This window comes from Diplotaxodon limnothrissa, linkage group LG7, assembly GCF_057381915.1.
Source record: "Diplotaxodon limnothrissa isolate DT_005_m linkage group LG7, D_limnothrissa_male_GT1.1, whole genome shotgun sequence".
Classification (NCBI taxonomy): domain Eukaryota; kingdom Metazoa; phylum Chordata; class Actinopteri; order Cichliformes; family Cichlidae; genus Diplotaxodon; species Diplotaxodon limnothrissa.
In genome coordinates this window covers 6737021-6763745 of record NC_140602.1, presented here as the reverse complement: position 1 = coordinate 6763745, position 26725 = coordinate 6737021, and the positions used below count along the sequence as shown (strand labels likewise).

The following is a 26725-nucleotide window of genomic DNA, read 5'->3' as shown; positions in this document are numbered from 1 at the left end:
TAGCTTTGATGCAATGTAAAGAGGACAGCGTCTGTGCTGACATCCTGTGAATCTGTTGTGCGTAAATAAAGTAGATTCAGTCATGCATGAGATGTATACATAATCTTTTAATATGGAATGTCATCATCGAGGTCAAAAGCTCAATTTTCTTTACCTTTATCTATGCGAGTATGTGTGCATACATGAGTGACAGATTATTTTTGACTCTGTCTATACAGTAAAGTACTACCCTCCTGCCTCAGCCCCTGGGCCATGGTACATCTGAGCATAGAAGTAGCAGTATGAGTGTAACTACATCCACAACCCTCGACAGCCAGGTGACCAGTGCCTGGGGCCCTGCTAACCCCTATCCTGATGGTGAGGATTATTGCACACACTGACACAATCAGAATGAGGCCTACTGTATTTTTATTCCTACTCTTATATTCTGAAGACTCCAGTTCACTCAATGGTTACAAAGCTGCAATTCTAAATGTAAATAATTCAACAATTAGCAGCTAATGTATTGTTCACCTGGAGAGCCCAGAGCTCTGAAACACAAGGCGTGAATTAGACATACCCAGCTGAGAAATAGTGTTACAGTAAATGAATTTGCTATTTAATTGTTGACAAATACCTTTGCTTGTGGGAGTCATGCTTCCCTCATCAGATACACCTTTACAATGAAACTAAATGAAGTCACTGTTAAGTCTAAGAAAAGAGCAATTATGTCTGTGCCTGCAGGTTCATTGGTGATGGCTGGTTACACGAGCCGTCTGTGGCCTCATGAGTCCCAGCCTCAGTTCTGGAGTAAGTACCAAGTGTGGGAATGGCTGCAGCAAATTATGGACATGCACCAAATTGATGCCTCCAGCATCCCATTCCAAAACTTTGACATCGATGGCCATCAGCTTTGCAGCCTAAGCTACCAGGACTTCATCCGTGCAGCTGGCAGCGTGGGACCCATTCTCTTCCACAGCATCACAGAGCTCAAGTGGAGCGGTACGTCTAAAAACTCTGGGAGAGAGGTTTAAGGGGCAGCAAAGGAAGATGATTAGTGCCAATAAAAAAGAAGCTGGGTGATCCGAGTTGTGTCTGGAACGAGGTCTTGATGATGAGTTGTTGAGAACGGATCGCAGAGCTGGTCAGGGGGTCGCACAGCATGCTGCTGTAGAGGGGCAAAGGATTGCTTAGAGCCAAGGAGATGATGGATTTGTTGTTTGCTCTTGCTAGAATGGGTTTCCTAACAAAGCACAGAGGGGGTGTGAAGCTGAGAAACAAGCTGAGAATTGGATCGTCCATTGTTTTTTAATTAGAGCTTTTAAACAAAGTCAAAAGGTTTTTCTTTTTTCTTTGCCTTTTTTGTTTCTTAGGCCTAATACTTCATTTTTTGGCTTATGCCTGTTGCAACTGTATGTATAGCATGTGGCTAAATAAGAAAAGAAAATAATACAAATTTATGTAAATTACACAAGCAGACTATATTTTATCTAGCAAATAAAGCCAATACCTTTTCAAGAGTAGCACCAATAGATCTTGCACAACAGGTTTAACCCTGAGGTTAAAAAGAATTTCGAAGTAAACTGAACCAAGAGAACAGTTCTGCTATTGTTGTAACCAACTGTAAGAAACCTGCTCAGTTTCTTGAGATAAGGTGTCACATTTTAATACATCAAATATTGTTCTCACACTGATTGTGATCACAGGGTGTTATTGCTATATGAGTTTGAAGTCATTGGTGGTTATTGGAATTTAGAATACATTTCTGATGTTACTACTTTTTTTGATCAAAAAAGGTGTGTCGGTGCTTCACTGTTGCTTTTCCCATTTCTACTGAGACAGCCGGGAAATGGGAGAGAGGAGTGCAGAAAGTAATTTGTTGACCAATCCCTCAATACCAGCCATTTTGAAAATAGTGAATGTACTGACTTAAATATTAATTTGCAATTTATGCTTATATTTATATTATATAACAAATTTCCCACGTGTGGGACTAATAAAGGTTATCTTATCTTATCTTATCTTATTTCATTTATTTTTCCGTCTTTATCTCTGCACAGGCCAGTACCACGTGGATATAGGGCAAATGGAAAGCAAACCTGAATGTAAGAGTCCTTCACACAAAATGTTAGCCAAAAACACAAACATCAGCATTATAATGAATACATTTTCCTGTTCATTGTACTCATTGTGTTATTGCCCTAATTAAGCCTGCCTCCTACCTATTTCTTTCACAGTAGACTTCTCTTGTCCATTTCCAGATGTCAGCTATCCACCTGGAGGTACTGCTGTGATATTTCTGCTATTGTCTATTCAAGTTTTATTCATCGCAGACAAAAAATATTGACCTGACTTCTTTTTTATTTAGAAATCTATGACCCCTCGGTTCACCCCCTTGCACCTGTTGCCTCTCCCAGGGCTCCTAGTCCAGGTGAAGATTTATTTGTACTATATAGAGAGCAACAAACTGTGTAACTGAAAATTATGTTTCACAATGAATCATCTCTTTCCCAGACATCAAACGATCTTTCACCCGTCCACATCCAGTCAAAAAACACAGTAAGTAATAGAAAAAATCTTTTTAAACTAATGCCTTTTATGTAATTTTGATGTTTATTAAACAACCACTATCTACTCTTTTGTTGTTTTTACCAAAGACCCAAGGGGGACCCATTTGTGGGAGTTTATCAGGGACATTCTACTGAATCCAGAGCGAAACCCAGGACTGATCAAGTGGGAGGATCGGACAGAGGGTATTTTTCGTTTCCTGAAGTCAGAGGCAGTGGCACAATTATGGGGCAAGAAGAAAAATAACAGCAGCATGACTTACGAGAAACTAAGCCGTGCAATGAGGTACAACCCCTCACAGCTCTCTTACATTATTTATTAAAATATAAACCTTATGTTTGCATACCATGAACACACAATCACGATTAAGACGTTGGGATGTTGTTTTTCTCAGATTGGTGCTGTCAGCAACAGAAAACAATAACTTTTGTTTGAATGACCATAAATAAAGATGAAAACGTGTACTTTGTGCTTCTATTTGATGCATTAATTCATCTCTTTGTGTAACTGATGTTGCACCTGTTTTGACTCTTACCTTAACGACAGGTTGTTTTCTTTTTAGTACCTCTTTGTTCTGTTAGTTGATTTGATGAAAGAATGACACAATACTGTAGACTGCTGAATTCTAAATAGGTTATGGAGAATATTAAATGCGTAAATAGGTGTGAACAAACTGGTGTAGGAGTTATTTTTTTAAATTAATGGGGTGCAAGAATTTAAACTCTGTCTGAAATGCAAGCACAAAGCTAAAGTAGCACAAGCGAGTATATGTATGAAGTTGCCAGTCTTTTTCTAAACAGAAAGTTAAGAACAAGTAACCTGTAAACTGTGATGTGATAGAACCTGAATTGTCAGTAAGTTTCCTGGCATTTCCAGCAAATGGCAGATAAGAACGCAAAGAATCTTTTGCATTTCAACTGTCAGTTGAAATGCAAAAGTCATCAGAAAGTACTGCGGATTATTTTGAACTGACTGGGGGAAAGTGGAGTGAAACACAAACAGCAGTAAAACTTTACTTAATTCAGTCAATCCAACTAAGTGAAATATGCAAGACTTTTTTTATACATGTGTTTTTCATAATCTAAAATTACTTGATTTGTCCGTTCTGTCTTACAGATATTACTACAAAAGAGAAATCCTAGAACGAGTAGATGGCCGCAGGCTGGTTTATAAGTTTGGAAGAAATGCAAGAGGGTGGAGAGAGTCGGACAAGTGACGGTTTCATTAATTTATGTTTTATTTGGTGTTGTGTGCTTAATGCTTTATTATAGTTTGCATTGACTGTTTTTGATGATGTCTAAACTGTTTTTCTTCCTGTTTTTTTTTTATTTCAATTTATAACTATGTTGTGATACTGCACTGAAATATTCTTTACTGTGCCTTAATAGCAGTCAAACCTTAAAATCTTGCTTTAAAAAGATGAAAAAATTATAATAACCAATTTTTTAAAGAGTTTTCAGATGTTTCTTTTCAAACAGATACTTTTTCCAAGTACCAAAAGAGCACATGTCGATAACACATTCAAAATACATGTGGCAAAGAAATGTATGTAGCGTGTTTTGACACTGATACTGTGAAGTGTACTTACAAAAGGATGATTGTTCACTGCTTAAAAACCAACCAACCAAAAAAAAAAAAAAAAAACAATAGTAAGAAAATAATAAGACCAAAGCACAGCACTGAATACATAAACTAGTGATGAACTAGAAATATTTACAATGTGACAATATGGTTTGTACTATTTCATACTTTACATCCATTGAACTGTCCAGAAAGTGTGTAAATGTTTGTTGATATTACAAATAAAGCTTGTAACTGTTTTTATTTTATAAAACTCTTTATTTTCATGAATTCCATGTGTAAGATCTGAATGTAAATTAAGAAACTGAAATCCATCCATCCATTTTTTTTTAACTGCTTATTCAGTTCAGGGTGTCAGGGACTGGAGCCGGTCCCAGCTGTCATTAGGCGAGAGCAGATACTCTGGACAATCACACTAGCATTCACACCTACGGCCAATTTAGAATCACCAGCAAACGAGCATGTCTTTGGGAAGCCAGAGTGAACCTGCAAACTGCAGCTATTCTTGCCCAAACTTGAACAATATTGATGAGCTACAGAGTGCTGTTTAGATCCACAAGTGAAAGCCTTGTTCCCACTAAATCTGTTACAAGCTTGACTCTGAAAAGCCATGCACTTAAAGATAGTTACTGCTTTATCATGACAGTGTGAAATGCCACACAGTTAATTGTTTGCCACTGTGTGCTGTAGCTGCCAAGCTGGTTCCTGCAGGCAGCAGACAAATGAGAGGGCCTTGATGGCCAGCAAGATAAAGGCAGTGCCAGTAAAAGACTGCCTTCTTTGACTTGCATTTGCAAGCAAATCCATTGCTAATCTTCAAATTTGATTTATCTGGCTTATGCAAGCCTTCTTTACATATTGATGACTGACACCACGTTCAGTCGTTATCTTTTGCACTTTCGCACTGCGCCGCATTGCATTGTTTTCAGTTTAGTCACTATTCTGTCTCATACGTATGCATCATAAGGCAATAATTGCATGTTGTACACTGAAAGACAAAACATGGCCTGTTCTTAAAGCATAATTGTCAATAGGTTGTGATCAGAACTGATGGAATGCATGAAAGCTAAACAGAACACTCCTTATTGGTGAAAAAACATATCTGAGTAGAGGCGTTTCAAGGATGGGTGAATGAATTAATGTAAAGTGGTACAAACAGAATCTTCCTGATTGGACTGAAATAATAGCTAGTGATTGTCCGATTGTTGTATTACATGAAGTAATGTAATTCAAACTGAAGTGTTTATTCATCAAATCCCATTGTTTCTTTTCAGAGCTATTATCAACAAATCACACTCTATAGTTTCTCTGGAGCTGATCTTGTTACGATCCATACATACATTTGAAATGTATACAAAATCAAACCTAGTTGTATTTAAGGCTCGATGTATATAAAGTTAGATTGTACATGATCCTTAAATAGTAAAAGAAAAATGGAAAATGTCAACTATGGTTAAAAAAAAAAAGTCTAAAATCAAGTGTCAAAATCAGTTAACATAATTTTTCTAAAAGCAGCTTTGTGTCGTAGCATCCGTTGTGAACTTCCTAAAATTTACTTCTAACAAATAAGACACATAATTAAAGAAGAAAGAAATGATAATGAAATTAATCTGTGCTGTTTATGTGACAAGAAAATTTCAAAATTAACTAACAAAACTAATGCTTTGGATACTCATGGCGAAAAGTCCAACTGTCAAGCAAACACCAAGGCAGATATTGAATTGTGTATTATGTAACCATTACTGCATTTGCCCATGATACCATACCAGTGAGTGGTTTAAGGCAAACTAAGGCTCATTGCACATGAACGCTGATATACTGTATTACAAAGAGATGAATCGAGAAATTAATGAATGTAATGACCAGAAGCACAGGAATACATCAACAGCTCACATTTAGCCTTAGTTTGACTTTGTAATAATATTAAGCATATTATATCACTGCTGTGAGCTGTGATAAGACAAAACTTTGATGTGAGTCACTGAAGATGATTGAGCAGTTATGCAAATGTTAGACTCACGTAACCTCTGCAAACATGAGCATGATTTTCCTAACAGACCACTGCCCAGTGATCACAAATCATAGCTTTACATACTTCTGATACTGTGACACGAATAGTGCTGTATGTGACCGAAATGGCTCCCAGAAGCAAGCTGCACGTATGACAAGACAGCATATCTGACGAATTCAAGAGAGCACCGTTAAACCAGCGTGACATGTATTTACAGGACTTGATTCTAAGTTATCGAGTGCTGGTAACGAAAGCATTCATGCAAACATGCACCCAAACCGGTTGTAACAGATCTGGGAAGGAAGAAAAAATACATTTGCACCTGAGGAGATATTTAATCCATGTGCCTCACTTTAGCACTTTGAATTCTTGTGAGTTTTTTGTTTTTTTACAGACATGCTATTATAATAAGAACAGTCCAGACAATTGTCTAGGAAGATGACAACAAACTCTACGTGGGGTAGAATTATCTAGTGGCCTCCTTGTTCTGATTTATTAGACAATGGCTGCCTTTGTTTGGCCAAAAAGCATATGCAATACCTCCCCACGAGTACCTTTATCTCTTATAGTTACAAAATGATTTTCTGATTTGAATAAACCAAGCAAAGGGTATTTTATTATTTAAAAAGGGAGAGCATTAATTCAATCAGATAGATGCAAGAGAAAGAACAGGGAAGTGATAAAAGATAGCCTAAGCATGGGCATGAAGACAGCAAGATGTGATTTTATGTCTGCATCCCATGCCAATAAGTGGGGCTATTGTGTTCTCTCAGTGGATACACTGGCTCAGCTTATCTGGGGCCCTTATCATTTTTGTCTCATACTCAAATGGACCTGTGAGGCGTCCAATCCAACACTGAGTTGGACAGATTAGTGCTCTGTTACTGATGCAGCTTTGCTTTTTGGGGTTATGGGGAGGTCAATCTAGCATTTTATTACCCATTACAAAATGACACACTAGATCATAGTCTTATGATAGGTAAGGAAAGTAGCATTTAAAGTACTTGTGAAGAACGAAGAAAGTATTTTGGTTTTTCTTCTGCATTTGCATTAAACAAAAAATAATTCAGAAATGACCTTTGTTCATATTTTTTGCTGTAACCAAAAACATGAGGAAGTATTCATGAAAATGCACAAATTATTTGTTTCCAGTATGTTACGGAGCCAATTTCCTTTGAAGATTTTGGAGTTCCCATTACTGTTGATTTCCTTGTCTGCATTTGACAATTACTAAAGCTGTAATTTCCTTGTTTCAACCCAAAAATAATAATAATAATAATAATAATAATAATCATCAGGTAGAATGTCAGTGTCAAGTGTACAATTTTTGCATAAAAGGTGAAAACAAAGTTCAAAAATAATTTGAACATCAAAATATTAAAAGCATATAAACCAGCTCTACCACTGCTGCAAACCCAAAGCAGCTAAATAAGAGTGTCCATCTTTACATTTCATTTAAAAATCAAATTAAAATAAAGACTGCAGGATCAACTGTCCACACTGGTATTTTCTTTTTTCCCCAGAATACTCATGATACTGTCTTGGACACAGTTCGTTATCAGCAGCACAACTGAGATTGATGACAGATGACAATAAAGTTCCGGATAGATCTGACAGTTACTCATTTTCTGGGCTTGTTTTCTTTTTAGACAGGTTTCATTTTACAAAAATCTATTGTTTTCAAAAAGTTAGTTTCGTAAACTCTGGTGTAATCATAAATGTTTCCATTCAGTCAAAACTGTGAAATAAATATACTAAACAGATCAATCCTAGGCTATATAATATTTGTGCAACAGTTTTTTTTTTTGTTTTTTTTTTTAAATGCAATTTGCTGGACCAGGCTGAAGCTGGACACGGCGAAGCCGAAGCTGGACCAGGCGACGGCAAAGCTGAAAACTGAGCAGGTAGCAGAGCTGACAGAGCTAGAGACTGAGCTAATGACTGAAGTAGAGGTTGTAGTAATGGTGGACAACAAGGTAACTGATCCAATTCTCCTGAGCTTCCTGAACACAAGGAAAAAGGCTGGACGGGCTCACTAGCAGAACCTCAGCTGGCCTGGGAGCAGGGACAGGAGTCATGGATGCAGGCTCAGAAAAACAGTCTTTTGAGGTGTCACATGAACAGTTTCAGTGGATATCAACACAAAAAACCCACACACCATGGTGAGCTGATTCAAACATGAATGGCCGTGGAAGACAAAACTTAACTTGATCCATTAGCTCTGAGGCAGTAAGTCCAAGTAGTTTAGCCAGTTTAAATATGGTGGATGGCACCTTGTTATCTGTAACGTTCTCACCAGTCACATCATACACATCCTTAGATAGTTCACTAGGGACAGATACAGAAACTAGGGAGTCCCTTAAAACATTGTACTGTTCTGAGACGATGGTGTCACTTGTGCTCACCTCCGGGGCTTTCTCAATTGTAGCAAAAACAAAGTTCTTAGAGTCTACAGGCAAGTAGTCCATAAAACCTGGGTTGGCCATTGCTATCCGAGCTGGTTGGGCCCAAATGGAGTCCTTCTCTTCCTCCTGCTTCCCTGCACAGGAAATAATCCAGAGTCCTCGAAGTTGCGTGACACGAATTTTAAATTCAACAAAGTTACTGAAGTAAATGTCTGCTGGGTCCAACATGGTCAGGTTGTTCTGTTACAGTCTGGCAGAAGCAGACTGTATGTATTGTGAAGAGTGGACCCAAAATGCAGACACCAAGGAACTTGGATCAAAACTTGAGTATTAACAAAAAGCGAGCCGTTTAATGAGGCTGGCAGAAAAGGTACAAATAAAGGGCAAGGCAAACAGAAATAAAACTAACATTAACCTAAACTGGGAGAACTAAACAAACAACATGGAAAAACCTGGACATGAAACCTAGAAACATGGCATGGAGAACATGGCGTGAACAACAGACGACCTGACAAGGAATGACTGAAGACACACGGACTAAATACACACAGGAGGATAATGAGGGAAACGGAAACACATGGGGAAACAGCTGACACACATGAACATAACCAAGTCACAAGGGGAGAGTAAAACTAAAAACATTGAACATAGGAACACAGGACCACTTCAAAATAAAACAGGAAACATAATGAGACGCAGACATGACAACCTGAACTTGACAACGTAAGACACAGACATGAAACACATGAAGGGCAAGGGAGACTTAACAGGGGTTGGAAGACTGTAACGTCGGGTTGCGTTTAGTGGTTGAGAGGAGGCGGCAAAACACCTAGCAGGGTAGCCAAAAGAATACACACTCACGCTGGCGTTGGGGATTCCACAGTGTGTTCTTTAATATACCTTCTCTTCATCAACCATATAAGCCCGGTTGAACGGCTGCAGCTTAACAAACATAGCGCACAGTGTTCGTACAACCCATAACGTTGCAAACAAAGGTGTCTGGAGAGGTAAAACATAAAATCCGTCCCTCCTCATGTACTAGCGTGCAAGCACATGTCCACACCATCACAGAGAGAGAGAGCAGAGAGACCAGTGGCACACACTGATGACACCATCAACCCTCGACTTGGGTGTCTTAAAGGGACACCACACCATAGTGGCTGTTACAAGACACAAGGGGAATCTAATAACAAATTAAATAGAAAAACTAATGAGCTTAACCATATACTATAAACATCAAAATAAACTAAAACTCAAAACACTGGGTCATAAGACCCAGGATCGTGACATACAGTCCTTCAAGTACCTCTGTGTCCACAACCCCTCAGATCTGACATGGTCTGCCCACATTCAGGTCCAGTACAAAAAGGCTAGGCAGCGCCTGTACCACCTACGACAACTGAGGAAGTTCAGGGTCTCTCCAGAGATCCTCAGGACTTTCTATATAGGCGCTGTGGAGAGCATCCTCACACAGAACATCATGTCCTGGTATGCGAACAGCTGTGTCAAGGACAAAAAACAAACATTCCCATATCATGCCTGATCCTTCTGACTTCTTTGCAGCACAACTTTAACACCACACTCACACAATGTACATGCCCAAATTTTAAAATTGTAAATTTCCAGATTGTTTTATTCTATTTAACTTGTATGTAATTCACTCACTTATTGCACGTAATGTCCTCTTTGTATATATCTACCTACTTTACTTACTTCCGTGGAGCATATCAGGTTTCACTGCGTGTTATACTTTACGGAGCCCCCCAGGGGACATGGGAAAAAAAAAAAAATTAGGGAGGAAAAAAAAAAATTAGGGAGGAAAAAAAAAAAATTAGGGAGAAAAAAAAAATTAAGACGGACTTTTGCGAGATCTCCAACCAATGCGGCAGCTACTTAGTTGTAATATTACTCTTTCTGGGTCACAAAATACACTTTTAAGATATTTTGAGGCGTGAATGTAGTTGTGTAAACGTCAGATACCTGCTCGGTTTACAAGACATCACATATTTGCAAAAGAGCTCCGACGTTTTTGGAGATCTGACACCCACTAGCTCGAAGCTAACGGGAGGTCGAGACCTACTACAGCCGGGAGGAACACCGCTTTCCCGGCACATCGTGCCTCGACCTCCCGGTCGGCTTCGAGCTGGCGGCCACTAGCTCGAAGCTAACGGGAAGTCGAGACCTACTACAGCCGGGAGGAACACCGCTTTCCCGGCACATCGTGCCTCGACCTCCCGGTCGGCTTCGAGCTGGCGGCCACTAGCTCGAAGCTAACGGGAAGTCGAGACCTACTACAGCCGGGAGGAACACCGCTTTCCCGGCACATCGTGCCTCGACCTCCCGGTCGGCTTCGAGCTGGCGGCCTCCGAAGAATGCGGCTAAAACTTTTGCGAGATCTCGCAATACTTTTGCGAGATCTCGCAATACTTTTGCGAGCGCTCGCAATACTTTTGCGAGATCTCGCAAAAGTCCGTCTTAATTTTTTTTTTTTCCTCCGTAATTTTTTTTTTTCCTCCGTAATTTTTTTTTCTCCCATGTCCCCTGGGGGGCTCCGTAATACTTGTATAACTATCTGTGTGACAAAAAAAGGGATCTCGAATCTTGAATAAGCAGAATAAAAATGGATAAAGACACATTTTGAATTATATGTCTTTATGTATCTTTGAATGTATGTTGGTAATATGTGTGCAATTTACAATGCATTCATTACAAACATTCTTGTCTAAAAGTCTCTGAGTTACAGAGAGAAATACATAACCAACAGCACACTCTTCAATAATGACAACACTTGCTTTTATAGATAAATTAATAAATGGTTTTGTTGTGGTAACGGGAAAGAATTTGTTCTTCTCAAAGTCTGGCTCTGCGTACATATCTCTTCTCTTCGATATAGTACGAACAACAACAGCAGTTCAGCACGAGCATCGACCCTTTTCATCCTTTAACAAAGTACCTTCACAGCAGAGGGCAGTAGTTCACTGAGTCTATTTAAAAGCGACAGAACTACATTTTAAAGGCACTTGAAGGACCAATGTAGGTAAGACTCTTGTTGCCTGATCGTTAATGTCTACACGAGCTTATAATACATTTATCACCGGGGTAAACTTTTTTTTTCATTAGTCCAGTGTTTGCGTTTAAAGATTTTTCTGTGCTTCATGTTTTTCTTTTAAAAATACGGATTTTATGGCAGAAAACGGCTCTGTCCTTCTTCACCCCACCCCCTCCTTTTTTGTCGTCAGGCATCTGTATGGACACGTCTTGCCGACGGAGGACGATAACATGGCGGCCTCCTTGCGTTTGGGTCGTCAGGGAATGTTATTTGGCCTCAGACTGAATAATTTTAATAAATGTTTAAGGTCGACACACCAATGGCAAGACCAAGTCAGACACTTCTTTCAGTCGCCATGGGTACTCGGTAAGTGTTGACAGTTTACCAGGTAAATGGCTGTTGCCCTTTCTGTGCTGACAATCGCTGGCATTTGCAATCGTCACTACCCTTTAATGGTGCAACGTTACTTTGCTCTCGTTTTGTCAGGGCATGACAAATAGTAGGAGTGTTGGTAAATCAGAGGGTTGGCATGAGTGTTAAGCGAAAAATGTAATGGTTATTTTTTGCAGTTAACGGTATGGAAAGCTGCTAATGCCGCTTTCTAAATCACTTGGATTATCTTGCATGTCTCCAACCAGTCTGGTTTCTCTCCCTGTAAACGAACTTGCGTCATCAAAGCTGTCACATTTGTAGCAGAATCATTAAATGTTAAAAAAAAAAAAGAGTATTAGCTCCAAAAAGTGCTAACACTGAAGCGGCAAGGAGGAGAAAGAGTGATAGTAGATGAGTTTAAACACGTAGGTCAAACAACAAAAGCAATGAACAGTGTATAAGAGAGGTGAAGAGTGTGGGCAGGGTGGAGTTGAGTGTCAGATGTGATAGTAGAAAGAGTGAAAGGCAAGGTTTACATGATGGCAGCCAGACCTGCTGTGATTTAAGGTCTGGAGACAGTGACACTGACTAAAAGACAGGAAGCAGATTTGGAGATGCTAAGATTTCCATTGGGAGTGCAAAGAATGGACAAGATTAACACTCAGTATATCAGAGCCCAGATTGAGCGCTTTAAGTTAAAGAGGCGAGACTGAGAGGGTTTGGATATGTTCAAAGAAAGAATCATGGATATGTTCGGCAAAAGGTCTTGAATATGGAGCTGCTTGGCAGGAGGAAAAGAGGAAAGACCACAGAGGATGTAGTGAAGGAGAAGATGCAGACGGTTGGTGTGACAAAAGAGGGCTCCAAAAAGTTCCAAGAGTGTAAATGCGGTGTATCAGAACTAGGGCTGCACGATTAATCGTTAGAAAATCGCGATCTCGATTCATACTTATGTGCGATCTCATTTCCAAATGACAACGATTTAAAAAAAAAATAAAAATAAAAAAAATAAGACGACGACGATTGTACCGCATTTTGATCCGGGACGTACTCTGCATGAAAACAAGCGCTCACTCTTCCTGCTCAACAAATGACAAGGGCGGAGCCTTATACCACGTGATACAGAAGCCGTGCTGTGTGATGCTAAAATTAGCAGGGAAAAAACAACTGAGAGCACGTCAGGGATGACGAGAAAGTGACAGGAGAAAATCCGTTCCGGTCAACCACCCAAACACCAATGACGGGAACCTTATACAGCGCTTTCCTATACACATGGAACTCAAAGAAATTACGGAGGCTATCACTTATCACCTGACCAAAGATATGGCTCCCATCAACACTGTGCAAAACGAGGGATTTAGGAAAATGATCAACACCCTAGACAAACGCTACACAGTGCCGTCCTGCAACTATTTTTCTATTGTTGCACTACCTGCTCTATCCGGTTGTTCAGTGATGACGCGACGAATCCTACTTCCGGGCCTAAAGTAGTCTGCGTTTAATATGGCTTTTGTGTTGTTAACATGTTTAATGTTATGTATTTTCTTCTATTTGATCTCAAAAAGCTCCTAAAACAGTCAGTGATCACTGTTGACCTCCCTCGGCTTTTATTACCGCTAATCATTTATTTAAGCTCAGTTTTTAAAACCTTAGGGTGTAACTACAGCCCAGCCCATGCAGCAGTATATGAATGACTAACCTCGTATTGTGGATGGATTATCTCAGTTGTTCTCCTGGCTGAAGTTTGGTCCTTTTACAGCATCCTGCCATGCGATTACATTTGTTCCTGACCACCGAGAACACTCACATTAACTTTTATCGAGTGGAAAAAAAGTTAGCTTGTTTATATTATGCTAACGTAGCTGTGTCGCTAGCGGTCACGCAGCACATCATTATATACCAGCTAGCCCAACTTCAGTAACCCTACAAACGTTACTGCTGTTTAGTTTTCTGTCCTCATTTATACTGGAAGTGATAACAGAGCTGTACGTTTTAATTTGTTTCCAAAACCCCGCAGTCAGGACATGCTATATTGTATTTAGATAGAAGCTAGCGAGCTAACTCCCTGCTAACTTCTAACTCCGTTAAATGTCATAAATTCCGTTTTCATGGATGCCTGGATGTTAAACTCAATTGTTACACCTGGTAGAGCAGAACGCTGATCATTTTATTAAAGATGAAAGACTTTAGACAGTTTTTCAACTCTCAGTAATGCCACAGTGATCGTTTGATATATGGACCTGCAGCGGAGTTTAGACCCAGACACGGCTAGTGACGTCAGACTGAACAACCGGATACACGCAGTGTCGAGCAACGGTGGAGACGGAATTTCAAGCAGTACAACATTTTGCGGCAACAACAAAACGTGAGACATTTCTTGTTTTTATGTTTATTTATTGTTTTTATGTTCAGTCTCAACTGTTACGAAGTCGATGTGCAGTTAATAAGTGCAATAAATATTTATACTGGAAAAGAAAATCGTGAGAGAATCGTGATCTCAATTCTAAGCCAAAAAATCGTGATTCTCATTTTATGCAAAATCGTGCAGCCCTAATCAGAACTTTATTTAAAGGGATCTTATTGAGAAACCTTAAACTAGCTCCTCCAGGATGATGGCGCTTTAGGGCACTGGTACTTCACTATTTGCAGATTTGAAGAGATGCACTGAAGCTGTTCTGGTGGAACTTGTTGTGCCCATGATATGCCCATATGCCCATGATTCCTGCGCTTATTTTTTTTTTTTTTCCGTTGTGACATGTAAACATGTCAGTAATTAAAATAAAATGTTCAGTCCCAAATCCAGTGTGAGTATATGAATTTGAAAAGTTACACAGATGTCATTCTTTGTCAATGAATCTCATTCAGAAATAAAACTGCCCAGTAAATGTTTTGGGACTTTAAGCATGAAGAAGATAAAATGTAAACAGACAGATTTTCTGTTTTTGAGTACTGAAACAACACGCATGCCATATAAATACACAACTCTTCCTTACACATCTCTGAAGGTTGATTCTGTTCATCTGGACGTCCCGATGAATAGAATCAACCTTTGGAGATTTACTTACCGTACCTGGATAATTGAGCGTGCATCAAGCTCTTCCTTACACACTGAATATGTCTGTGAAGGTTCTCAGGACAAGACTCAGCAGTCCATCTGCATCTTAAGGATAAAGGATACTCTTTCGAGGATGCCAATGTTCACATTTTGGACAGAGAGGACAGATGGTTTGAAAGAGGAGTGAAAGAAGCCATCTATGTCCACTGTGAGCGACCATCTTTGAACAGAGGCGGTGGTTTACGACACCAACTCTCTGCCATCTATAATCCAGTTTTGAGATCCCTTCCCAGACGCCTTAACGCCCACTCTCATCCAGGGCCATCTGACCTCAGGAATTCGCATGATAAGGTGGGGCCAGGTTTCACAATGAACACACCCGAAACTCTGGCTGATTGGGACCCACACCCAGTTTCACACCTTGGCTCAGGCAATTAGAGGATCATCAGGGGGTCCTTTTGTCCCTCTGTGGGGGGAAACTCCCACTAGGCTTATATGTGGGACTCTCCACCATTTGACCTTAGAACTGAAGAAGCTTCTCGGATGAGAGGTGAAACGTCTTCAAGTAACTTAAAGAAGTCCAGACGCTTTTCTTTGCAAGCTCCTTTGACTTACACACTGAAGTTTTGCACCACTGCTGAACATACAGCAGGTGGCAGCAGCACACAGTTTGGCCAGAGACCATGCAACATGAAACAAAGGCCATGTTACAATAAATAAAAACTAACACACCAAGAATTTGAATAATTGAATCCCCAAATTATTTACATTTTTCATTTCTCTTTTAAATTAAATGTATATAGATTTATAGTTATATAACTGACTACCTTGGCTGCCTGATTTTTATTATGTAAGATTAATTTAAAGTGTGGCGTCAAATGGAAGGGGCTTTTTTTTTTTTTTTTTTTTTTTTTTTTTCTTTTACCTGTTTGGGTTAATGTTGTTTACTGCTAACAGAAACTTTTTTAAAATATGTATCATGCATTAAAAAATTCTATTATAAATGACTGTAATATGTGTGTTGTTCAGTAAACATAAAGAATGTGTAAAACAAAGGGCTATTCATTTTAAGTTGTACCGTGTTTGAGCTCTAAACCTTATTTTTGTTGCTTTCAGCTTTACTACCATATGTAGTAAAGCTGTTATCTTGGATTTATGTTTTCTTCTGGCAGCCTGAAGCTCTAGTGTGAACTCTGGCCTTCTGTGTGATTACAGATGGTGACAGTTGGGGACCACAATGATACAAATGCCTTTGCATCTTCTGGTGTGGTGTCATCCAGGAGCACAGTTGTATAAGTGACATGGCAACATTTTCATGGTACCGCTGTCTCTTGTGCTCTGCTGCAAGTTGAACATACGGACCCCCAAGGGCTTTATTCGAACTATTCAGTGCTACTTCTGAGCATGTTACTTGATGCATTTTGACATTCAAATATTTTAGATGAAATTGCAAAACCTTACTGGAAGGGCTAATTTTTTTCCTATTCTGAAAGAAAGGGGGGGTTTTTGTTTTAAATTTAAACCTAATGAAACCCTTGACATTATGTGCCGTCGAAAATCATATGTTATTTTCTTTCTCTCCTCTAGGCGTCAGTCCACTCAAAGTGCAGATGCCCGCACTCTCTCCTACCATGGAAGAGGGAAACATAGTCAAATGGCTGAAGAAGGAAGGTAAAGAAAGCACGTTGACAGAAGACTTTATTAGAAAATTTAACAGACACTCATCACACATTTGTACTGAGCTTCTTTGTCAGATTTTAAACCTCTTTGCGTTTTAATATGTTATCCAAAGGGATAGATGCTTCACTTTTCTTGTACTTGTAATATCCTCCCCTGTAGTGCTCAGTTGGTTTCCAGTTCTTAAAGTAACAGAGAGAGGCCTGAGAAATGGGTCACCTGAGGGCCTCTGGTGGCTAATTGGCTCAAGGACCATGGCAGTCATTATCAGTCACTGTTTAGCAACTCTGCATAGCCAGGATCCTTAGTCGCACACTCATTTATCAAGAGGCCAGATGCTGAATTCTGATTGGCTTCTCTGCTGTGTTGCTATGTGCTGTGACTTGAGGTTAGATTTGAGTTTGTTTGTGTGTGAGTGAGTGAGAAAGGTGGGGAAAAAACAGATGAATTATTTGAGAAAAATATATCTACACTACTACTTTCTTGCTTTTTAAAAATGAGTTTATGGGAGACTGATTAAAAGCACTCAATTTGCATAAGATAATATGTTCAATTAATCAACTGCTGCTTGAACTGGTATTTGAACAGGATCCACCTGAAAGGGTCAAATTAATCCTTTATCATTTTTTTTTTCAGCAAAACATTGAAACAGTAGTGAGAAGATTCAATTTAGGGGAATTTATTTTTACAGGTATTCTTAAGTGAGCCACAACATTAAAACCGTGTCTACTATATTGTTTACAGTAGTGTGCAGAAATAACAGTGATGTAGACGTCTCCAAAAACTCTATATGAGGTGTGCTATATTTGTACAATTCTAACAAGCTTGAAAGTCAATATTTGGATTTTGAAGGATTCAAAGCCAGCCATTCAAAACAGTGCTAACCAGTGCAGCACCATGCTACACTAAACCTATATAAATTTGAGAAATTGGATAAGCTGGATTTGTGTACTTTGTTGCCTCTGCATCACTGACAGTCCTGGTTGTTGTTAATAGATTTTAAGCTTATCTTTCTATATACCATTGTAGCCAGTGAAAAGGTTTAAATTTCGGTGGACTTGGCATAGATGTTTGCTTGATTAGATAGCTCAACTAATTAGATTTTGATGATTGAGGATCACACTCACTCTGTTCATAACTCCTAGAATAAAGTCCCAATTATGACAGTACACAGTGTTTAAGAGGGTAAATGATTAGGCGATTACATTTATATTTAAAAGGTCACATTGACTATGACATCATAATGTCCTGAAAAAAACATGCTGAAACTTGAATGGTGGTAGATGAATTCTTCAGCAAGGCACAAGGCTAGTTTTGTCATCATGTCCATTGCACTCGAGTAGAGCAAAGGTGAAAATGTCCAGGGTCACCTTTTTTAATCTTTATTTCTACACATTGCACCTCACCCCAGGGGTCATGTGGTGTTAAAACCTCATACCAATCCAATCTGCATTAACTCTCAGGGGCTTCCAAAATCAATACTCCCTCTGCTCTTCCAACCTTTCCCCCATTTCTTTCCACCTTAACCTACCCTGTTTTGTTTTTGTTTGTTTTTTTTCTTCCTACACCTCATCCTACCTGTAATAAATCCTATACATTTAGAAAATTATTTGCAATTTTGCAAAATATTTTTTTAGGCATCCTGTTTTCAAAATTTGCTACATTGCCATATTATCTATCATCTCACAGCTGATTAAAATGTGACCAGATATCAAATTTGGGTAACCCTTTTTCAGGCCCCAGCCTTTAGGAAACCATAGCGCAACACAAAAATGAACTACGTTTTATAAACCTTATCTGTTCCTACCACTTCCTGTTATCACACAGCCAATAAGAAGATTCACTCAGTTTCCAAAGAACTGACAACAACAATTTATTTCTGTCTTGACTGAAATACCATTTAAGTTGCAAAAAATTTGAATTTCTTAAGTATCTGAGCATTACAGAACCAGTGGTTCCTAATTGCTATCCTACTTTGCAAATCAGATGATAATGTATTCCAGCTCTTTCATGAAGTGGACTAGTGAGAACCTACTGGGATAGCCAACGATCTTGCCTTCTATCAGACTTGCTGCATTTTCAGATCTCACATTCTTTCCCATGAAACATTGATTGGTTCTTTTATTTGATATGTAAGCTGGAGGATAAACTTTTTTTGCATAACCTTTTTGTTCTTTCAGTGGAATTCCTTCATCTTTATGCAACAAATTTGTTCTCTTTGTGTATAAAGTGCGATTCAAAGTGCTACTGATGATTGTGACTCATGCATTCATGATAGAATGAATAAGCTGCACTTCCACAAAGGTCCGAAACACTCCCAGAAAATATAAAATTTGGTGTTGAAATACCAAACAAGTATTTATTTTAATTTATTATCTGAAAGTTCTCAGATGTGTTTGTTTACATCTTCAGGTGAGGCAGTTGCAGCAGGTGATGCCCTTTGCGAGATTGAGACTGACAAGGCTGTGGTTACCATGGAATCTAATGATGACGGCGTCTTGGCGAAGATATTGGTGAGTGAGCAAAAACACACATGGTGCTGTTCTGACAGAGATTAATAGAAATGTGAATTTATTTACAAAGAGCAGGCATCCTTGGGCCTTGGGTACTTTTTTCTTAGATAAGTTATTAAGTGGAAGGTCTGAGGATGTGTTTAGATGTGTGTGCAGTTCTTAATGTTATGTTACGGAATCATTTAAATAACGCAGGATATCATCATCTTTCAAGGCTCCTTCATTGATTTTGCTAATTGGCTGTGCTTGTTAAATAGCTTCCTCTTTCCAGTGACAGCAAAGCTTTGACAAGGTGACTGAGAACCTTCACAGACACTTTACTGACAAATATTTCTTTCTTTCCATCCCCCAAGTCTGGTAGCTGTATGAATTTTTAATAGGCTGTCAAAGACCAAGCAATCAGTTGTCTTTCATCAGTACTACACCACATGTTTTTTTTTCTCTAAGAATGATGAAAATATTTTATCTCTATTGCTTTATTAATACATATTTGTGATTTAATGAATTTGTGCAAGGGGAATCTGAGGTAATTTCCTTATAATTTCAGCAAGATTTGCCTTAATTTAAAAAAAAAAAAAAAAAAAATTAGGAATAGTGGTTGGGTATTTTCTGTGTATGTTCCTGTAAATGCACAAAAGCCAAAATATTCTTTCATGTCATAAAGAGTGCCTTATGTAATTATTATACAACATGTTCTCTGGCTATGTAATTTTGGACATGCTCAAGTTGTAATGACGCCTGGGAGCAAGAGGGTTCAATTAGGCAATGTATTTGAAACCACAACAAAAACAAATATGCCGCCAGTTCTCGCAAGCAGATGTACTCACAAATATATACACAGATATAAGATAAGATAAGATAAGATAACCTTTATTAGTCCCACACGTGGGAAATTTGTTTTGTCACAGCAGGAAGTGGACAGTGCAAAAGTTATGAGGCAAAAATTAGAATACAATAAGAATAAATACAGTACACAGCTGTACAGAATAGAATACAATAAAATACTATATATAGTAGAATAAAATAAAATAAATATACAATAAGATAAAAATAGAATACAAATACAAATACTATATACAACTGAGTAAAAATACAACGATGACAGAAAGGATTATTGCACTTAGTATTATTGCATATGTATGGATGTGTGTGCTTGATCAGTTAAAGTCTTTATTATGGAGTCTGACAGCAGTGGGGAGGAAAGACCTGCGAAGTCCCGCACCGTGGGTGCCGCAGTCTCCCACTGAAGGAGCTGCTCAGTGCTGTCACAGTCTGCTGCATGGGGTGGGAGATGTTGTCCATCAGGGATGACAGCTTAGCCGCCGTTCTCCTGTCACTCACCACCTCCACTGGGTCCAAAGGGCATCCTAGAACAGAGCTGGCCCTTCGGATCACCCTGTTCAGTCTCTTCCTGTCCCCAGCAGAGATGCTGCCGCCCCAGCAGACCACGCCATATACTGACAATTCAGAGTATACGATACACTAATTTTTTTTAGTTAGAAATATATTTATGTTTTCATTTGGTTGCACTTTTTCACATTCACTTACTCCATCCTTGTCTTAGCCACTGTGGGGATGAAGTAGTTTCCATAGCAACCATCGAAGAATTGGGGGTAGGGGCTTTAGCTGGAGGAGAATGATGGTCTGCATTAGATAAGCCCCCAAGCTTTCGTTCTCTCGGTCTGTGACAAAGAACATGTGTATTGGAAAAACCAGCAGACTTTGGCGCCATTTCAGAGTTTTGTGTTTTGGTCTTAAAGTGCCAAAACAATATGGCACTTTGTCAGGGTCAGAGTGCATTAACACCTTAGAAGTGTAATTGTGGCTCTCCAAACACACAGTGGGTTTCTAATATATAGACTACAATAATTACCTGCAGCTGGTGCAATCCTGTACAGACTAAAGCAGACATGAAACTTGTGCACCACAGGGTTTATTTATGGGGGTCAAGTACTGCTATGGCACACTACCAATTTCCAGCCATCAGTCATGGATCCTGCTCGTGTTATGATATTGAACACTAGCACCGTGGATTACTGCATCTTATTAAGCGCTTACTGCTTTGCTCTACCCTGACCCTCGCACTTCAATCCTAAACTTAGTCAAGCGTACAATGACCCATCGACTCGTGAACTAACAAATATTTTTGAAGATAAATTCATGTTGGTCCCCTGTGTTCAGCAAATTGAAATAAAAGAGGCCTTGTCTAGAAATTAATTAAAAGGTGACAGATGGTATTTAAAAGTTGATTAGTTGGTGATTAAGACCAAAAGTAAATTGCAGGAAAGATTTAGAGGAAGATTCATGAATCAATGAATTGATAAGGATGTCCAAACATTCTGCAGCGCTAACCTGTCAAGTTTGTCATTTATCACCCCTCCACATGTGTGATTTTATGTGAAAGAGCTTAAATTCGACTGTCAGTCTGTTTGATAAGTCAAAGATATAACTGCCATCCTCTTTTTACATTATCTATCATGCTCTATTGATCAGGAGCAAACCTTGCCTTACTAACTAAACAAAACTGTCTCATTTTCTCTGTTATTTTTGTGTTCCTTTTCCAAGTAAACTGCTCATACACTGTATAATCAGAGGGTCCTTCTGAGCTTTGTGTTCATCTTCTTCTGTACACTGTGTATGCCAGTATAGACTATAACAATTTAAAAACAGACCTGAAATGGTTGTTATCAGGTAACGTATGTAAAACGTTGTACAGGTATAGCATCTAACAACTGTTATTTCGAGATTATTGTCAATAAGCTGTTGAAAGTCTCAAAGGGCTTGTATTGTTGTATAAAAATATTATGTTGAACGTTAAGCCTCATAAATGGTCTGGTTTTGTAATATCTTTAGCCGTGCTGAAGGTTTCATGAGAGGTCTCTTAAGGGCTCTATGTAAAATTTATACCTTCTTTCACTGGGCAGTAAGAATAGTGAGTGTCTGCAAAATCCTAAATTGCTGCACCATTGTAAGCTGTAGACATTATTGCCACGTGCTTCACTTTTTTCGCAGATAGCCTACTTTGTTTTTTACACAGGTGCCATGCAAAAGAGAAGTAACTAAAACGAAGAAAAATAGCCTGGATAATAAAACTTGATTTGTGATATTGGGGATAAAACGTATACATGTGAGTGCACTCTCACAGCTGTGGGAAACCTCCCTGTGGCAATTATGCAATCTCTACTAGTAGAAACTGTCACAGTCGCATTAGATTCAAATGACTTACCTGACAGGCTCTTTAAGCTTCAAATAATGGTGCAGATTGCAATAAATTTTCCACCTGGGACGTATGAGTTATACAAAGTGATTTATTAAATATGGTTATTCCCAAATGTGGTCTGAAATAAAAAATATATGTATGCCTCCAAATATGTGTAATAGAAAAATTAGCCACAAAATAACTGTCCACGCCTGACCACTGCAACTTTCCATACCATTTCTTTAATAAGTCACAACAGCAGTATTTCTTTGATTGCAGAGATTTGTGGGTCATAAAGATGACATGAGGATATAAAAGCAGCAAAGATTTAGAATTTAACTTGCTTCCAGTGGAGATGGATTTTTTTCGGTTACCTTAACTTTATGTAGATGAGGTTAGAAACATAATTTGCACTTCCCATAGGTTTTGGTGTTCCGTAACTATTTGATGGCAGTGTTGAGTGCCACACCACCGCAGTGCACGAAGCACCTGTTTATGCAAATATCTATAATGCCTGCTGTGAACATGGCATGTGATTTTTACTTCAAAGATCCACTTAAGTGCTTTGGCAATGGTAGTATTTTATGTGTGTGCGTGCACATGATACACTGTAACACTTACTGATTATTAGCGCTTGAATGCGATCAGCAGTGCTGGTTGTGTGCTTCTGCATAATGTAAAATTGAAAGAAATATTAAGCAGCATTTACTATCACTTAAGAAATTATTTTTGTTGGTTGACATAGGGGAGTTGGTGGACTGGCTACAAAACAGCATTAACCAAGCCATAGCCAACTACCACAGAACTGTTGTACTAGACTGCAAATCTTGCTGGTGTGTTTCCTAGAACAGTTTCAATCTGTTACACACACAAGAATTTTGGGAGGGTTATCCAAATGAATGAATGAATGAATTTGTGTTTCTGTCTTGATACATTATGTTCTTTTATTTAGCCTACACATTGTAAGTTGTGTGTTTTTGTTTGCATGGAAAAATCCTTTTCATGATTGAAGATGAATATCAGTGGAAATTTGCAGAACAACATATTTATTGGAAAACCTCTTTACATATTACCTCATCTTTCACCTCCCACTGGCCAGCAAGGGCACTGTGGGGTCACTAAATATGAAGAATAAGTCATGCATAGGCTTAATGCACACTTATATAATGCCAAAAAAAATAAAATACATTTTTAACCTGTCATTTAAGGATTATGTTTTCCTTTAAAACTTTGTTTTAAATGAAACTTTAATGTTTTATCATACGGGGCAGATTAGTAGATGTGAGTTAATATTACTTTTTTTTGTTAATCCTACTTTGATTTTGCAAGCCTAAAGGAGAGGGGTGGATTATGTTTACAATGTTGGCATTATGATCATAGATTGCATTATTTAATTATTATAATTTTAAATTTTCTTTAATGACTATTTATTGTTCATCTTTCTTTTTTGCATTTGGTCAGATTTTTTTTATTTTTTTTTCCCTTAACTTACCCGTGGTTTTGTTGGATATTTAAGTACAACAACATGGGTAGTTCTTCATCCTCCTGATTGTCCTCCTTATCATATTGTGCTACATGTTTAGGGGCAGCTCAATAAGGACATATGGTTTGAAATGAGATCCAATGCAGTAGTTGAGCACACTATGTTAAGCTTTGGCCTTTCATTTAGACTGATCAATATGTGAGGAACAACACCTTACACAGGCGCGGGAGAGTAGGAAAAAGCTTGCTCTGGATTTGGATTACTTCATAAGAACATGGTAAATCAATGGTTGACAGCTTTGAAGAGCATAAGACACATCCTCGACGAATCTATTCCAGTAGATGTTGTTGTCACTGAGAAAGTGGCGTCATTTTCAAGGGATCCTCTAATAATTCCTGGCAGGTTCATCTGTTCAGTTACCACAGGTTAAGTGATGAATGTCACTTTCCCACTTTCACCTTCCCCTTTATCTATTTCAAAATAGCCCTTCACCTGTGTTCTAGCAGTCTCTGCTGTAATTATGAAATTATTGAGCCAATTTTATTAGTACACCTCCCTCTCTCTGCAGATGGAAGAGGGTAGTCGCAACATCCGCCTTGGCACTCTCATTGCTCTCATGGTGGAGGAAGGGCAGGACTGGAAACAAGTAGAGATCCCCTCTTCAGATGCTGCACCTCCATCTGAAGCTACACCTGCTACAAAAGCAGTTGCTACCTCGGTTGTGACCTCTTCTGCTCCCTCTCCATCTTCTGCACCAAAACCAGTCACATCAGGACAGTGAGTGTCACTTTCATGCTTTTGTTTTTTTGTTCGTTTGTTTTGCTTAATCAAATGACATCTGTCAAATATTTAGTTTAATAAATCTGATGTAGAGTCCATAGACCTTTATTCACTCTACAGAACAATCCTTTTTGACCCCTATTGGTTACATGACGAGTTTTTCCATGCGCTAAATGTGCTTACACAGTAGGCCATTGTGGTTTTTAGCACTCCAATTTGATCAAAAGTAGATAAAGAGATTCCGTAGCCTTAAGATACATAATGAATGAATGAATGAGGTTATCTTTTCTTGTTTAGAGCACATTGTGCTGGTCGGATTGGATTTTGCAGTATCTACCACCATGTAATATGCTGAATGAGATGATCTTTTTCTGTTCACATTTCAGAATGTCCCTATTTACAGAATAAATACTGTTGTAAAACGAAAAGGAACCACTCCCTGACAAACGGAACTTGTTTTGCAAACATTTTTTGCTGAGCACATTCTCATATTCAGATTTGAACTTTGGTAACATCACTGTGGCAGGGCCAAAAGGTTAAGCATGGATATATCTAGAGTGGAGATCTAGAGTGGAAAACAACATTGACAGTTAAAGACTTTTTTATGCATTATTTTTTTCAGTATAAATATTTTTAGATGTGAAGATTTTTTTTTTTTGATTTCACTAAAGTTATCGTGTACATTGTTGCACTAGTTAAGTCAACCATATAACTGACTGTGTCTATAGAGCCCAAACGGTATTATGTATTAGCTGATACATCAGTATTGGCCTTTACAAAATCTGATAAATGAACAAGTAAAAAGTAAAAAAAAAAAAATATGGGGAAAAACACAATTCAGTCGTCATATTACTGGTGATCTTCCATAGTTTATCCACCAGATGGGACTCTACAAATTCCCTGTTGGCAGCACACGTCTGTATGCAGAAACAGAACAACCAGCTCTTTTGAGCAGAGCGCGCTCAGGGACTCATGAATAACTGGACGTAATAAATGTTAGAGAAATTTCTTTATCTGTTCATGTTTTTGTGCTAGAAACGAAAAAACATTGACTGATATGTCAGAAGAAAGATGTTAAATTACACTAGTCTTTATAGTTAAGCAATGGAGTTCAGTGTCACCACATGGTATTGGGTAAGCTGTCCCATGTAAAACTCATTTGAAGTTTCTCTGCAACTACCTTGAAGCTACCAGATGAGGTCTTTAAAACTAAAAGTTTTGCCACTCTCTCGTTTTCTTTTCCAGGTTACGTCTGAGCCCAGCAGCACGACACATTCTGGACACTCATGGTTTGGATCCAAAACTGGCCACACCCACAGGCCCTAGAGGAATAATCACAAAGGAGTAAGTGCCTAAATGACACAAGTTGTTGTTTTTTTTTGTTTGTTTGTTTGTTTGTTTGTTTTTTCACTTAACTGGCTTAACTTTCTTTTGTCTTTTTCTTTTTTTTTGCAAGATATATCATGCTTAAGGCAAGCATATGGGATATATACCTTCCTATAATAATAAACATCTGTGCATCAGTTATGCTGGAGGTTGTAAAAAGTGCAAACAAGCTGTCAGGCTTATTTATGGTGGCAAATTTAAGACTTTTTTTTTTCTTATTTTTGTTGAAGGTCACATAATACCCTTATAGCTTATGTTTTAATCTTTGACTTACGGTTGTTTGAGTGTTTGCACACAAACCTTGAGATGGCCAATGATTATTATGTTTGCTAAAATCTCTATAGATTCAGATGCTAGACATAATCATATGCAGGTCAGTCTGAAAGGTCAAGAGTTTAAAGTAAAATTATCAGTCTCAGTTTTTGCATGCACTGTACTCTGTTTGTTTACACTGTTAGTGGTGTATCAGCTTAAAAAGGATTGTTTGGTATGGTAATCAGTCACCATAATATTGCAGAATCTCTAAAGGAAGGAGATGTTAGAAGAACAGGTCAATGTGGACAGTAATGTTGGAGAAATTTCTCTAACATGGTTTAAAGTATCAGGTATTTAAATCTTCATGCAACAGAAAGTGGCAAACAGACAAGGATCTAATGGCTACCTGCTG

At 38.5% G+C, this 26725-nt stretch overlaps 2 protein-coding genes across 3 annotated transcripts in view; both read left to right on the top strand.

Moving 5' to 3' along the window:
* Positions 1-281: 281 nt before the first annotated feature.
* Positions 282-3763, top strand: ehf (ets homologous factor). Of its 2 annotated transcripts, none has more exons than XM_085357286.1 (8): positions 282-357; positions 724-981; positions 2040-2084; positions 2220-2261; positions 2348-2410; positions 2494-2538; positions 2637-2832; positions 3664-3763. In XM_085357286.1, exons 1-8 carry the CDS (start codon positions 282-284, stop codon positions 3761-3763), a joined length of 825 nt encoding a protein of 274 aa, XP_085213412.1. The 2 variants fall into 2 exon arrangements, with proteins under 2 accessions (XP_085213412.1, XP_085213411.1); XM_085357285.1 differs by having other exon boundaries at positions 2217-2261.
* An 8042-nt stretch (positions 3764-11805) lies between these two features.
* pdhx (pyruvate dehydrogenase complex component X) overlaps positions 11806-26725 on the top strand; it is a 35028-nt gene continuing 20108 nt past the window's right edge. Inside the window, exons 1-5 of the mRNA XM_085357284.1 lie at positions 11806-11959; positions 16608-16691; positions 19110-19210; positions 24461-24669; positions 25918-26016. Coding sequence (XP_085213410.1) covers positions 11824-11959; positions 16608-16691; positions 19110-19210; positions 24461-24669; positions 25918-26016 — 629 coding nt within the window. The 5' untranslated portion in view covers positions 11806-11823. The remainder of the gene's footprint in view (positions 11960-16607; positions 16692-19109; positions 19211-24460; positions 24670-25917; positions 26017-26725) is intronic.

What these genes read in the sequence shown, in the direction of transcription:
- ehf (XM_085357285.1), top strand. Translation starts at nt 282, where the DNA reads ATGAGTGTAACTACATCCACAACCCTCGACAGCCAGGTGACCAGTGCC. An exon ending in TGTCAGCTATCCACCTGGAG is followed by an intron (nt 2,262 to 2,347) that starts GTACTGCTGTGA and finishes TTTTTTATTTAG; the next exon opens with AAATCTATGACCCCTCGGTT. An exon ending in ACATCCAGTCAAAAAACACA is followed by an intron (nt 2,539 to 2,636) that starts GTAAGTAATAGA and finishes TTTTTACCAAAG; the next exon opens with ACCCAAGGGGGACCCATTTG.